Source organism: Chaetodon trifascialis, chromosome 11 (genome assembly GCF_039877785.1).
Source record: "Chaetodon trifascialis isolate fChaTrf1 chromosome 11, fChaTrf1.hap1, whole genome shotgun sequence".
Lineage (NCBI taxonomy): Eukaryota > Metazoa > Chordata > Actinopteri > Chaetodontiformes > Chaetodontidae > Chaetodon > Chaetodon trifascialis.
In genome coordinates this window covers 27,487,024-27,502,282 of record NC_092066.1, presented here as the reverse complement: position 1 = coordinate 27,502,282, position 15,259 = coordinate 27,487,024, and the positions used below count along the sequence as shown (strand labels likewise).

The 15,259-nt window shown below is 40.8% G+C and overlaps 1 protein-coding gene across 2 annotated transcripts in view; it reads left to right on the top strand.

Moving 5' to 3' along the window:
* xkr4 (XK related 4) overlaps positions 1 to 15,259 on the top strand; it is a 350,180-nt gene that overhangs the window by 47,337 nt on the left and 287,584 nt on the right. For both annotated transcript variants that reach the window (XR_011602646.1, XM_070974627.1), the window contains exon 2: positions 13,557 to 13,756. Coding sequence is in view for 1 of the 2 variants with exons in the window: in XM_070974627.1 (XP_070830728.1) it covers positions 13,557 to 13,756 (200 nt within the window). In the remaining variant the exon portion in view is untranslated. The remainder of the gene's footprint in view (positions 1 to 13,556; positions 13,757 to 15,259) is intronic.

The following is a 15,259-nucleotide window of genomic DNA, read 5'->3' as shown; positions in this document are numbered from 1 at the left end:
AGACCTATATTTTGATCAGCATCTCATCTGACGACATCGCAAGCACGTTCGGCAGGCGTCACTCACTCTGACCGAATGCACACAGGTGAAACAGGGATGCAAACTAATCGGTTAACGTCGCTGTGCCAACCAGAAACAGCCGTGACATCCTACAGAGCATATATACTGCATCTGTCTCAGAGCACTCGAGAGACAGAGAGAGACAGACACATGGAAAAAAAGTAAGTGATGATCGTTGCCTGCTATTACCCACGTCATTTCATTCCAAATACAAATTTAATCATAGTAATGCTTAACGTTATCTACAAAGATGGAGTACATCATTGCTTTGAGGAGGATGAAGAGGAGGCCGAGGATTTACCATGGACCTCATAGTTAGGCATCAGAATCAGAATCAGAATCACAAATCCTTTATTTATCCCCGAGGGGAAATTGTTTTTGTTGCAGTGCTCCTTACAAGAATAGAATTAGAATAAAATTAGAAAAGAAAGAAAAGAGAGAGAACTATATATAAAAAGCAAATACAAAAACAAAATATTTATATTGAGAATATATATATATATATATATATATAAACAAAATATACCACAAAATATAGAACAGAATATAAAACAATATACACACACACACACACACACACAGACATGAGTGACGTCAGTCTCCTCGAATCTTGCCATGCGCCTCACCAGGAGCGTTCTTAAAGGTTTGGTGAGGAGCTGCTGTGATTGGTGAAAATTTGACTCGGCTCCACGCCTTCTCCCCTCCCTCTTTCCGCTGGGTGGGACTGAGATGAGAAGGAGGAGGAGATGCGCTGCCAGCGCAGTGCACGAAAATACCAAAGTCTGCGCCGCCACACCCCATCAACGCAGCGGACCTGACATTGCGCTGTGCCTGCGCCGCGCCAGCGGCGGAGTCAAAAATAGAGCACTTTGACTTCATTGCTTATAATCTATTACTACAATATTTTTACTCTATGTTCTTACCTCTCAATCACTCAAAGAAATTTAGTCATATGCCAAATGCAGAAATTTGGTATAAAAACAACAGGTTTTCTGCTTACTTTTCTTAAAGCGGCCGCTTTGTGAGTGATGAGAAGTCAGGGCATGGAGTCCGTCCCCACTGGGAAAAAATCCAGTCCAGGATGTCCCAAAAAATCCTGGTCCTCTCTGCAATCACGTCGGGGTCACCATTTTGTGTGTGGTCGTTTTTGCAGAAAGAGGTCAGGAGATATTCTGTCTTCAGTTAAGGATATTTATTAACACACTGATAAAATAGAGAACATGTACATGGATCTCAGTCTTTTGGGAAATCGCGGTTTGCAAGCAATTACCTGCAGCCACCCGCAAAATGAGAACGCCTGACTTATACAGAGTTTTAAAAAGAAATGTGCAGCTATCTGATTGGTCAAAACAGGTGGTGATCGTCATGGTTGAGAGTTTAGTGCTCCCTCCGTGGTCCACAGGCTGGTCCCAGCCTCTTGGCACACGACCCATCCAATCCATAGGAAACAGCACCCTGAAAGAGAAGATAGTTAGACCCCCCCTCTATATGTAAATTATGTGTTACCTGACACGAAATATGTTAAGTTTCGTTTTCTGTGTTTTCTGAGGTTATTAAAGATCATATTGCCTGTGTGGCTATGTGTGTGCAGCTTATAGTTACTGGAGGGCATGTTGATTGTGTTACCATGTGTATGTAGCTTATAAAGAGATGAGAGTAATTATGTAACTCTAACGGTATGAAAGGGGCTCCATCGAAAGGCTCAGTCTTTCACAAGGATGGGCTGAGGTTCACCACTTCAAGAAGCATATGACTGTATAAAGGTTATTCTGCATATTACTACAACACTTCAGAAAACTGTTGTTGGTAAATAGTTTGTTTGCAAATGATTGCATTCAGTTTTTATTTACCACCCCTGTCTGCTATTCTGGGTTGTTTAATAACCAGCTATGTGTATGTCCAATTGTAGTCTAGTTTGAAATGAATGTGTTTGAAATTTCTAACACATTCTAACATAGGACATAGTGCTGGGCTGTATGACCAAAAATGTACATCACGGTTTCAACGGTTTCACAGTATATGACGGTATTTTTTTCTTTCATCTGGAAGACAGATGTTTTAACACAGGTATATCCAGGCGCTCATCTGGGCAGAATACCATTATCTCGTCCAAGCATATGGAGAAGCTCCTCTGTTGAAAACACTTTTTCAGCCTTTGTTTCTGCTTGCTAATGTTCTTATCTCTCATAAAAGGACGAAATGCAAATAAACCAACAAAATAACACCCCGGGCTGCTCAGCAGAGTCCTCTGTGAGCACTCTGCTCATTCATGAGTAAATGAGACGGAGCGGTGAAACTAACCGTGCAGTTAGACCTGCAATAGCTCAGCAACCCATTGGTCAGTTTTAAACCAAGATCAAGGACATCAGATCCAGCCTTTTATCCCAACAAGTTTTATCACTTAACACACTGGAATTGTTGTCCTTGCCTGAGGAAACACTGGAGGGTTTTGCCCTGGTTGATGCGAGGACACTTGGTTGAGTATTCTCCCAGGTAAACCCAACAACCTGCCTTATAGATCCAATTCCCACGCCACTTTTAAAATCATTTTATGGATTCTTTGAGGAACAGCTTTTAAACATTATGAATTACTCTCTTCAGAAGGGCATCTTCCCCACCGCTTTTAAAACAGCGGTGGTGAAGCCCCTTCTGAAGAAGAGCAATTTAGACCCCAACGTTCTTAATAACTACCAACCTGTATCCAACTTACCCTTTTTAAGTAAAATTTTAGAAAAACTGTTTTTTAACCAAGTCAATAACTTTTTAAACAGAAAAAATATCTTTGAGAGACATCAGTCTGGTTTTAGGATGAACCACAGCACCGAGACAGCACTTTTAAAGATTTTAAACGACATCAGGTGGAACTTAGATGACAAGAAACTTACAGTCTTGGTTCTACTGGATCTAAGCGCCGCCTTTGATACAGTAGACCATCACATTTTATTAAATAGACTCAGACACCTGGTTGGCCTCTCTGGTACTGTTTTTAAATGGTTCCAATCCTATCTCACAGACAGATGTTTTTATGTAAGTATGGATACTTGTTCCTCAGGAACCCATGAAATTAAGTGTGGGGTCCCCCAAGGCTCAATTTTAGGTCCAATTCTTTTTAATCTTTACATGCTTCCTCTTGGAGACGTCATCAGGAGACACGGCATCAGTTTCCATAACTACGCTGATGATACACAGCTGTACATTGCCGTGTCTCCACAAATGCCCTCAAATGCCAACTCAAGCACTGAACCTTTTAACAACCCAACCATGTAATGCATTTTAGAGACATCTGAGGGAAAGGTTAGTGGTTTCTGACTGAACATCATATTTCATTGGAGGAGAAAACCTAATTGCCTAAAATGCCTAATTCCCTGGAAAAAGGCTCTGGGTCTGTGGCATGGGATTCTGCAGATTGCGCAGGGGCTGCAGCTGCTTGAACTGGGGGTTTGCGGATTAGGTGGCAGTGGGGCTGGAATGGAAGAAAAATCTGTTTGTGCGTTAATGTGATTCCACATGGCTTGTTGCTGGGCATAATTTGCTTCCAACATATGTCCATTTTGTCTCACAGTGAGAGCAAACAGACTGATCCAAGTTCTGCAGTGAGAGCAGACTGGCAAGGCACGGACAGAGCAGGTTTGAGAGCAGACCGGCAGGACACAAGCAAAGCAGGCATGGGTTAGGTACCTGAGCACAACAGGAGGAATGCAACTGATTAGGTATACAGAAAGTAGACAAGGCAAAAACTGACTACCCAACTAAACTTCTTAACATGAACTTCTTGTAGATTGTTACCACACATCAAGGAAGATGATATGACAAATGCTGGTAGTAATCCAGGTGCTTATATACAGAGTGAGCAGGTGGGTCTTGATTGGTGATTGCGTGCAGGTTAGTTTAGGAGGCCAGTCCCAACGTGCCATTCACGCCCTGTAGGAACACAGACACAGACTAGACAGAGAGGGGAGAGACTGCAGATCCCCACAAAAATCAGATTTGAAACCATCTGGAATCCAGGATAGAATTACAGCAACTGCTTCATAAAATGCACATTATCTGAATAACAGGACTCGCTAGCCCAAACACCCGTCATGGATGGATGGATGGATGGATGGATGGATGGATGGAGTGTGACAAAGGGTCAGCGTGACCTGCCAGCGTGGAGACGGGATGGAACTGGGGAAGTTGAGGCTAAGGGTGGGGGACCACCTTTTCAGGTGTTCTCAGATTTTCAGTAAAAGCCTCAGTGGGTCCTCTATTGAAGTGAGACACAAGGAAGAGAGGAAAGGAGTTTGGGGAGTGGGTGGGAAGACAGAGTCCAAGGGGAAATCAATGAATCAGGTGATCTTAAATTATCTGTCCAGAAGTGGGATGTGTTCAGGGCATGATCTTTGTTCCTGAAACAACTAAAATTGAATTTCACAAACAAAGACCACACCGATAAGATGCAGATTTAATGCATATTATGGATGGAGGAGAGCATGGATGATGAATGAGAATACATTAGCATGAAGGTCGAGAGATGAAGCTTTCAAATGTATGCAAATTTTGGTTGACTCTACTATCTCCCGTGTTGATGGTCTTGTTAAAACCCTATAATGCCTGACCCCAGAAATAATGGACAGAAAATTCTGATTTCTTGAATCTGGAGCCTTTATTTGGCCTTTTCACAGAATTTGAAAAAAAATTATTTGCATATAGGTTTTTTCATTTGTATCATAAATGATACATTGGGCATTACATGCAATTCTGGCGATACAGCAAGAACATCAGCCTCTTTAGGCCTCTTCTTTTTTCTATTATTATGAACAGTGGTAAGCATGAAAACAGCAGTTAAGGCTATTCAACAAGAACATTGGCCTCTTATTTTTTCAAACTGCCACCTTTTCCAGTAACTTTTTCTTGTATTATGAACAGTAGTAAACATGAAAACAGCAGTTCAGGCGATTTTTTTCCTTCCTTTTTTTCCCCTTTCTTCAATCCCTTCATCAGCACTCTCAATAAATGGAACATTTGGAGGGTCAAATTCTGCCTTTCTCCACCTGTACTCCTTCGTTTTCACTTTTTTCTTTGCAGACTTATTTGTTCTTTTGGCCTGTGTTACTGTTGGACCTCCTTCTTCTGTGCTAATCTGGTCATCACTTTTATCAAAGTCAGCAGCTATATGTGCCTTTCTATTCTTCTCTCTTTTTTTCACTTTGCTTCTACCACACTGTCTTGTTGCCTGTGACATTGTTAGATGCTCCTCTTCCTCTTCAAGCCTATCATCAAGAGTTTTATCTTCCTCATTGCTACTACCAGTACAAAAGTTCTCTTCATCATCGTCTGCATTATAAGTCCAATCTTTATCCAACACTTCATCATCTGCAGACATCAACTCCTCTATGTCACTTGAACTGCCACCAAGAAAGCGTAGGACATCAACACTGTACCATTTAGCCATCTAAAGTACAGAAATATAGGTTTATCAATTTTCGAGTGCAATTATTTGTTGTAAATATCACATTTCAATCTGTAATTTGTGTAATTGATTGATCAAAACATTTTTATGATACACAATGATCAATATAATGCATATTGCACCAAGAAAAAAAAGATAATGACAATTGAGGGATTTACTACAAAATTCCACTTTTTACCTGTAGTATCAAATTTGAACACAAATTTTATGCACGATTTTACTATATACTAAAATGCAAAAAAAAAATAAAAAAAAAAAAAAATCAGTAATTATAACTTGCTTCAACAGATTAAGTGTTCATGTTAGAATATTACTAAAAATTTCATAGAAAATATTAGTGGAAAATCCTGAAAATCACAATTTTCTTTACCTTGATCCAGTGAGTTGGGAACTATCTAAAGGCAGCCATCTTGGATTGTCCCATGTACTGTGTCTGAATTGTAGTGATAAAGGTATCCACCAGGGGATGGAAGACAAGTGTCAGATTGGATACAAGAGGGTTTTGAGTGAAGTTTTTATCATAAGATGATGCAATAGGTCTCAGAAATGCTTGTATCAAATTTGATGCATTTGGCATTATAGGGTTAAGATAATCACAAGCATGTCTAAGGATATTCAGGAGCTAAAAGCCAGTTTGCACTATTCCCAAGCTGACTTGGGTGACTTAAATGCCAATAAGGAGAAAAGCGTGGATAAAATCGATTGAAATTACCTTGTGGATTACCACATTTTCATTAATGATTTGCCTATGATTTCCAAAAAATGTTTCCCTATTTTATCTGCTGACGATACTACCCTCATGATGATTTTAAAGCATTAATTCAACTTGCAAATAAAGGAAGACATCCCTTATTTGTCACACTACAACGAGACTCATTGTCAATGTCAAAAAAATCTGATTTTGCAACAAATATAGATGTTCTAAAGATTTTGCTAAAATATTGATAAATAATTCAGAATTGATTCAAGTTCCATCTGCAAAATTTTGGGGAGTCATCCTAGAAGAAAGGCTTACTTGGAAAAAAAAACACTGCATGCACATTCTGCATTATAATTTAATAATAGAATTTTTAATTATAGTTTTATAGTCAAAGTTTTATATATCATTTGATTCTTGATTATTTCTATCTTGAATTTTTAGGTATTTTTCTTTTTCCTCGATTGTTATACTGTAGATATCTAATTGTTCTTGTTTGTTGTTTGCGTGTTTGTTTGTTTCTGTATGTGTGTTTCTTGTTTTTTCTTTAGTTCATGTTGTACTGGTCGTTTTAGTATCTCTTCAACAGCTTTGAAATGAAGGTGAGGACTCGTATAAGCCCTCATGCGCTTCTCTCCTCTCCTGTCCAGCTTTTAACTTCTTCGTGTGTAATATCTATATGTCCTCCTATGTGCAAATAAATAGAACAAAACAAAACAAGGAACAGAGGGATTAAGGGATAGCAGGATGTAGGGAAGGAGGGATGAGGGGAGAGGGTTGAAGGGATGAGGGGATTAAGGGGAGGAGGAATGAGAGATGAGGGAGGAAGGGGTGAGGGATGAGGGGATGAGGGGATGAAGGGATGAAGGGGAGAGATCTAGGCTGTGGATGGATGGATGGATGGATAGATGGATGGATGGATGGATGGATGGACCAGTGTGAGCTGCCAGTGAGGAATTGAGATGGAACTGGGGGAGTTGAGGCTCAGGAAGCTGCCTCTTTGGATGTTATTGGATTTTCAGCAATCTAATGGGGAAAATATGGAAGACAAGTGGAAGATGACCACATCACTAATTGGAAAGGAGAAAACTGTGGATTACCATCTTGTTTGGAACACCTATTTTAACTGCAGTGGATTTTCTGAACATTTGTGGATGTAAGAGATGTAACTGGTGCGTAGCCTCAATATTACGTCAATTGCAAACAGTTCTTTTTCTGCTGTTGGTGTTTATTGCGCCTCCTGTTGTGATTGAAGTGGCTTGCAACAACAATTCACAAGAATCTAAATTTCCAGCGGTGTATGATATGAAATGAGATGAGATATAACTTTATTAATCCCCATACCGGGGAAATTAGGGCATTACAGACAGCACCAATAGCAGCAGGAATGAAAAAACGTAGAAGATGATAAAACATAAAAAAAATACAGACAGAAAAACACCACCAACAACAGACCCAGCCCGATTGTCACCAAATTCGAACACTGTAAACAGGAAGAATTGGTCAAACATCAAGGAAAACAGCTTAAAGGAACGGACTATGGACTAAATGATCAATATGATCAAATCATGGACAGGTGCAAAAAACTCTTCCCCATCCACAAACAAGTGATCTCAGAAGGAAAGAAAGCAGTCATCTCAGTGGACAAACTTTACATAAACGGACAGTTATACCACAGCAAGGACATCACCCACTGGTTATACTAGCTCCCCCTCTCTCCTGTAAACGCCATTGTCTGCAATAACTCATAAGGACAATCATAAATAGTCACGCACCAACGTCTTGCTCCGCACAGTATGAGCTCTGATAGGCAGCGCTCTCTATGTTCTTTATTGGTAAGTGTTTGTGCTTCGTTTCCTGTTCTTATGTGTGTAAACCTTACTGTATATGTCCCTTTTTGTTTTGTAACCACGTCTAGATTCATTCACACACACACACACACACACACACACACACACACACACACACACACACACACACACACTCAGCATAATGAATCCCTCTCCTTTTGATAACAGTCACCCGACATGTTAGCAATAAAATTTGTTTCTTGGAATATCCGTGCCATTGGTACTCAGGCTAAGAAAAGTTAAGGCTTTAATCATCTCACCTCACTCCATGCAGATATTTGTTTATTGCAGGAAACACATCTCTCAGAATCAGACAACATCAAATTACAATCATCTCAGTTTACTCACTCATATTCATTCAGTTTGTATTTTAATCAGTAAATCAATATCATTTATCCATAAGACCACCATCGCAGACCCAGAAGGACGTTTTATCATAATTAACATATTAATCAACAATAGCCCACTGACAATTGGTAATCTATCTGGCCCAAACACTGATGTATTCCACACAAACAATAATCCAGTTCATGAGTGATTTTGGTCTTGGCGACAGTTGGCGCCTACAACACCCAACTGTAAGAGAATTCTCATTTTTTTCATCAGTTCATCATTCATATTCATGCATCGATTTCTTTCTTACCAGTAATTCACTCATCTCAGATATCTTTGATCACCAAATCCACCACATCATCATCAGTGACCATGCCCCAGTATCATTCAAATGGAACCCACCAAGACCACACAAACCACACAAAGAATCTGAATTACAGGAAGAAATCAAACAGCTAGAAACTGTCAATGCAACTAACCCAACAGAAGAAAACAAGAAGAAATTAAGCTAAAAATAAACTAGAAATAAATGAAAATGTTAGAAAACTAACTTCATGATCAGCAGACTCCAACAGGAAAACTTCCATCACAATAACAAATCCATTAAATATCTCGCAAACCAAATCAAAAGAAATAAGGAAAAATCCACAATCTCCACCATCATGAACTCAGCAAGGAAGTCAACAAACTTACCCGACGAAATAAATCAAATATTACTTCTCAGATAAAAACCCTAAGGAAGAAGACATCAAACCATTCCTCACCAGCCTCAATTTACCCCAACTCCCCCCGAACAAAAAAACACATTAGACACACCCCTATCAACTGAAGGAATCCAATCTGCCCTCAATAGAATGCCTAACAATAAAGCACCTGGTCCTGATGGCTTCCCTGAGTTCTACAAACACTTCTGGTCCATTTCAGCTCCACTTTTCCACAGAATGTTAACCGAAATACAACAAAACTCCAGACTTCCACCCAGCATGACTACAGCATCCATCTCACTCCTTCTCAAACCAAACAAAGGCCCCACCCTGCCTTCAAGTTACCATCCCATTTCACTCCTCAACGTCAACATTAAAATTATTGCCAAAGCACTCTCCCACAGATTAGAAAAAATAATTCCATCTGTTAATCATCCGGACCAAACAGGATTTATCAAAGGAAGAAACTCATCCAATAACACATACAGACTATTCAATATAATACACCACTCAGCCACACATAACCATAATTCAATCATAGCCACCTTAGATGCAGAAAAAGCCTTCGACAGAGTTAACTGGTCATTCCTCATCCACACCCTACACAGTTTTGGCTTCGGGGAATCATTTATTAACTGGATTAGAACACTTTACACCTCACCTACAGCCACAGTTATTACTAACGGACCAACCTCACTCTTCACAGTGGGGCCAGGCAAGGTTGCCCACTCTCTCCCTCTCTGTTCACCATTTTCATTGAACCCCTAGCAGCAGCCATCCGTCAGAACCCCCTCATTACAGGAATCCAAACCCCCAACATGCACCATAAAATCAGCCTCTATGCAGATGATATATTACTTTTTATTGAGAATCCACAATCATCACTACAAGAAGTAATCAGAGATCAGACTACTCAATAAACTGGAACAAATCCTCCAGACTCCCATTAAACACCAACAGTCTAGATGTGGCAGCCCTTACAACATCCATCGCCTTCTGCACAAGTCACATCACTTATTTAGGCATCCACATTTCCCCCAGGCTGTCAGAGTTGATCAACCTGAATTTTACTCCACTACAAAAAACAATTCATGACGATATCCAACGATAAATGAACTTCCCACTATCCACTCTAGGCAAAATAGCAACAGTTAAAATGACAATGCTCCCCAAAATCAATTATCTATTCTCAATGATCCCCACTCATCCACCTCTCACCTGGTTTCATTCCCTCGATTCATCCATCAATAAATTTTACTGGAAAAATAAACCCCCACGAATCAAACTGGCCACTCTTCAAAAATCAAAAAGATTAGGCGGACTCAGTGCTCCAAATTTTCATTATTATTCACTAGCAAATCAACTTCAATACATCTACAAATGGACCCACCCCACTCAGTCAGATAACACTTGGTTAGACATAGAATAAACAGTTAGCAAAGACATCCATATTTCAGATTTACCATTCCTTAGTCACTCCCCACACCCCTGTTTCCAAAACCCCACAATATCATCGGCCCTGACAGCCTGCTGGAAATTCTACAACATTACTAACTCCACTCTGACACCTTCACTTTTCACCCCGATCTGGCACAACCTGGAACAGATTGCTGTGTGAAGGGTTGAAAATGAGCTCCTAGTCCGTGGTGTAACATGAGCGATTTGCTGTAATGCTTGTTTGTTACATGTCGAGCGAAGACAGAATCAAAGGGGAGAGGAACGAATCAGATGAGCTTAAATACTCTGTATGGGATGTGTTTGGGGCGTGGTCCTGAACTTAGCTATAAAACTTAATGTGCCAGAATAGTCTGTCACAGAGTGGTGAACCTCTCCACAGTGTTACTTTAGAAAGACTCAGCCTCTGTGGGATGCTCTGTTTTACCCAATCATGTAACTAACCTGTTGCCAGTTAACCTTAAACCGTGACATGTTGCACCAGGTGTTCTCTTTCAGCATTTCACAAATTTTCCAGTCAAAAAACAAGGAAAATTTCTGTGTCAATGTTTGATATGTTGTACTATTTCCAATTAAATATGGCATTTTAGTGTTTCGTAAATCGTCACATTCTGTTTTTACATACACTTTACAGTGTCCCAACTTTTTTGGAAATGGACAAACTTTCTTTTCGGTAGATGTGACAACTGAGGGCCACCTTCAGTTTCAGTGGGAAGCCTGAGTGGTAGGTTAATAAGTCTGACTTCTAGACTTACAAAGACCAGCACCAGTAACATACTCATACATACTTTTATTTCTAACCTTGAGAGGACATTCACTGATCATAGTTCAGTTCATAGTTCATGATTCAAAATTTTGAACTAAGTTCACCGTTCCAATTCAGTTCAGTTCATAGTTCTTTTTTCTCATCACGTGCAGCTGATTGGCCAAAAAAAGAACAGAAGCACGTGAATAGCCAAAGAAAGCCAGTATGCTAATTTCTGTTGAATTGCCACACTCCCAACTAGGACCGAAAATTTCCGCTAAAACAACCCAAATTCAAATACAAAGTTTACGGTTTTAAGGCCCCTGATACTGTGATTTGAAACATGGAGTGGCATGGAAAAATCGATTTTTCTTTGTTTACACAACTTGTGCCAGGCCGACTTGTTGCTGGTTTTCTCCTGGCGGGCAGTAGGTAAGAGACTCAATATACTGTGAGACAAGGGAGCATACAAGGCATCACTCCTCTCCCACCTCAGTCTCTCTGACCGTATCACTTTTATGCTAAAAAGAGCATCCTTTTCACCCCAGGTAAAAGTCACTAAACCGTTTCAGGTACGTGTGTGTGGAGGGGGCCTTTGGACACCCCAGACTGGGACATGTTGAAGCAGGCAGCCGCTTACACTTACACACTGATGATGATGTGACACAAACTAAAACCATCACCACCCAAGCTAACCAGAAGCCATGACTGACAAGTGAGGTCCACAAGCTGAAGGCCCAGAACACCAACCTCTCCTGTGGTATCAGGAATGCCAAACATCAGTACACGAAATTGCCTCTGATACCCCGCTGGTATGATCAGCTTGCCAGATGAGATAGAAGCCACTGATATCAAGACAAGGAAGCACCTCACTATGCATCAAGGGTTTCATCATTTTTCAAGTCCAGCACCCTGAGACTGTATGCTAAGCGGACCAAGGGAGGCCAAGGACTGGTGAGTTTTAGAGCCACTGTCCAGGATGAAACAACTAAGATTCAGGAAGACATCAAGATAGCCCCCAAACATCAGCTGCTAAATGAATACCTCAGGAAACAGAATCCTGATAATGCAGAAGAGGACCGACAATCATGGAGAGAATAGCCCCTCACGGGATCCACCAACACCAGACAGAAGAAGTGGCTGATACCAAGAGATCCTACTAGTGGCCAGAAAGGGCTGGACTGAAAAACAGCACAGAAGCACTAATCATGGCTGCACAAGAACAGGCCCTCAGTACAAGATCAATAGAGGTAAGGGTCTACCACAACAGACCAGACCCCAGGTGCAGGCTGTGCAGAGGTGTTCCTGAGAAAGTTCAGCACATAGTAGCAGGATGTAAGATGCTTGAAGGAAAAGCGAACATGGAACCAAGCCAACATCCTGTGGGACCTCCAGATCCAGACTGACAAGATGGTGGTGGCTAACCAACCAAACATCAGGCTGATAGACAAACAGAAGAAGGCATAAGTGATTGGCGTAGTGATCCCAAGTGACAGCAACATCAAGAAGAAGGAACAGAAGAAGCTCGAAAAATACCAAGGGCTGAAAGAGGAGCAAGTGTGGGGAGTTAAGGCAACAGTGGTAGTAGTGGTAATTGGAGCATTGGGGGCAGTGACCTACAAACTGGGAGAGTGGCATCAGATTCCAGAAACATCATCTGAGGTTGTCTGCCCAGAAGAGTGCAGTCCTAGGAACAGCTAAGATACTGTGCAGAACCCTCAAACTCCCAGGACCCGAGCTTCAGGAAAAAGACACAGATATAATCTCCCCTATTAGCAGACTGTGAACATCACAATATATAGAATAGAAAATGATTTTGTTTTGGACTAAAGGCACACTGGTGCAGTTCACCCCCTGATCTTGCATGAAATTGTTCCAGTGGTTGCTCGGAGGAATTTTGGGTGCAATTGAACCCTATGACCAAATTGAAGAACTTCACCTTCAAATTGGGCAGTGTTCCTGAATGGGCATATAGACACATTACAATGAATCAATAACAATAAATCTTACTTGTACAGCCTGACTACTATTTGGATAACATTTGCTTACAACTCCAGGTGTATCTCTATCTATCAGATTTGGTAAAATGTGATGATCAGAACCCCTTTTTTCTTAAATTGTATAATCAGTGCAATCTGACTCTCAGATGTTATTGGATGTTACCATTGCTTTTTTCTATAGTATTGTTAACGTTACATGTTATGTTTTGTCCTATCTAGTTGATATTGAGAAATGATATTTTTTTCTCCATTCCTTTCAGGTATTTCCATACCATCTACCTGGGCATTCGGAGTCGTCAGAGTGCTGAGACCGAGCGCTGGCGTTACTACTGGAGGATGGTCTATGAGTTTGCAGATGTGAGCATGTTGCATCTGCTGGCCACCTTTCTTGAGAGTGCTCCTCAGCTGGTGCTGCAGTTGTGCATCATCATACAGACACACAAGCTCCAGGCTGTCCAAGGTACACCCTCTCTCTCTCTGTCAAACACACACACACACACACACACACACACACACACACACACACACACACACACACACAGACATTTGTTTGTCTTTCTATACTTGGAATGCATTGACTTAAGGCAGCTAAGTGCTAGCCCTGGCTTAAAAGAGAAACTGGTTCTCACAAACAGTATTTATTTAAGATAAGATAAAATAGGACTTTATTGATCCCACACTGGGGAAATTAAGTCGTTACAGCCAGCAAGTTACAAAAAGCAAGCACAGTGGCATAAAGTATATTCAATTAAATTCAATTCAATTCAATTTTATTTGTATAGCGCCAAATCACAACAGAAGTTGTCTCAGGACACTTTCCATATAGAGCTGGTACAGACCAAGCTCTTTTATCTACAAAGAAACCAACAATTCCCCCATGAGCAAGCACTTGGCGACAGTGGCGAGGAAAAACTTCCTTTTAACAGGCAGAAACCTCTTGGCCTGAGCCAGCCCTAACTATAAGCTTTATCAAAAAGGAAAGTTTTAAGCCTACTCTTAAATGTAGAGACAGTGTCTGCCTCCCGGACAAAGACTGGAAGATTGTTCCACAGGAGAGGAGCTTGATAGCTAAATGCTCTGACTCCTGTTCTGCTTTTTGAGACTTTAGGAACCATAAGTAGACCTGCATTCTGGGAACGCAGTGTTCGAGTAGGGCAATAAGGTACTATGAGCTCTTTAAGATAAGAAGGTGCCTGGCCTTTTATGGCTTTGTAAGTAAGGAGGAGAATTTTAAACTCTATTCTAAACTTTACAGGGAGCCAGTGCAAAGTGGCGAGTATTGGAGAAATATGATCTCGCTTCCTGGTTTTTGTCAGAACACGTGCTGCAGCGTTCTGGAGCAACTGGAGAATATTCAGCAACGAATTTGGGCAGCCTGATAGTAAAGAATTGCAATAATCCAGCCTGGAAGTTACGAATGCATGGACTAGTTTTTCTGCATCATTTTGAGACAAAATATGCCTGATTTTTGCGATATTACGTAGGTGAAAAAAGGCAGTCCTTGAAATTTGTTTTACATGGGAGTGAAAGGACATGTCTTGGTCAAAGATAACTCCCAGATTCTTTACAGTGGTGCTGGAGGCCAGCGCAATGCCATCCATAACTGCTATGTCATCAGAAAGTGACTTTCTAAGATGTTTAGGGCCTACTACTATAACTTCAGTTTTGTCTGAGTTTAGCATCAGAAAATTGCAGGTCATCCAGGTCTTTATGTCATGAAGACATGCTTGTAGTCTAGTTAACTGACTGGTTTCTTCCGGTTTCGTTGATAAATATAGCTGGGTATCATCTGCATAGCAATGAAAATTTATTTAGTGCTTCCTGATAATCTTACCTAAAGGAAGCATATATAAGGTGAATAGAATTGGTCCAAGCACAGAACCCTGCGGAACTCCATAGCTGACTTTAGTGAGCGCAGAGGAGTCGTCATTAACGCGTACAAACTGAGAGCGATCTGACAAGT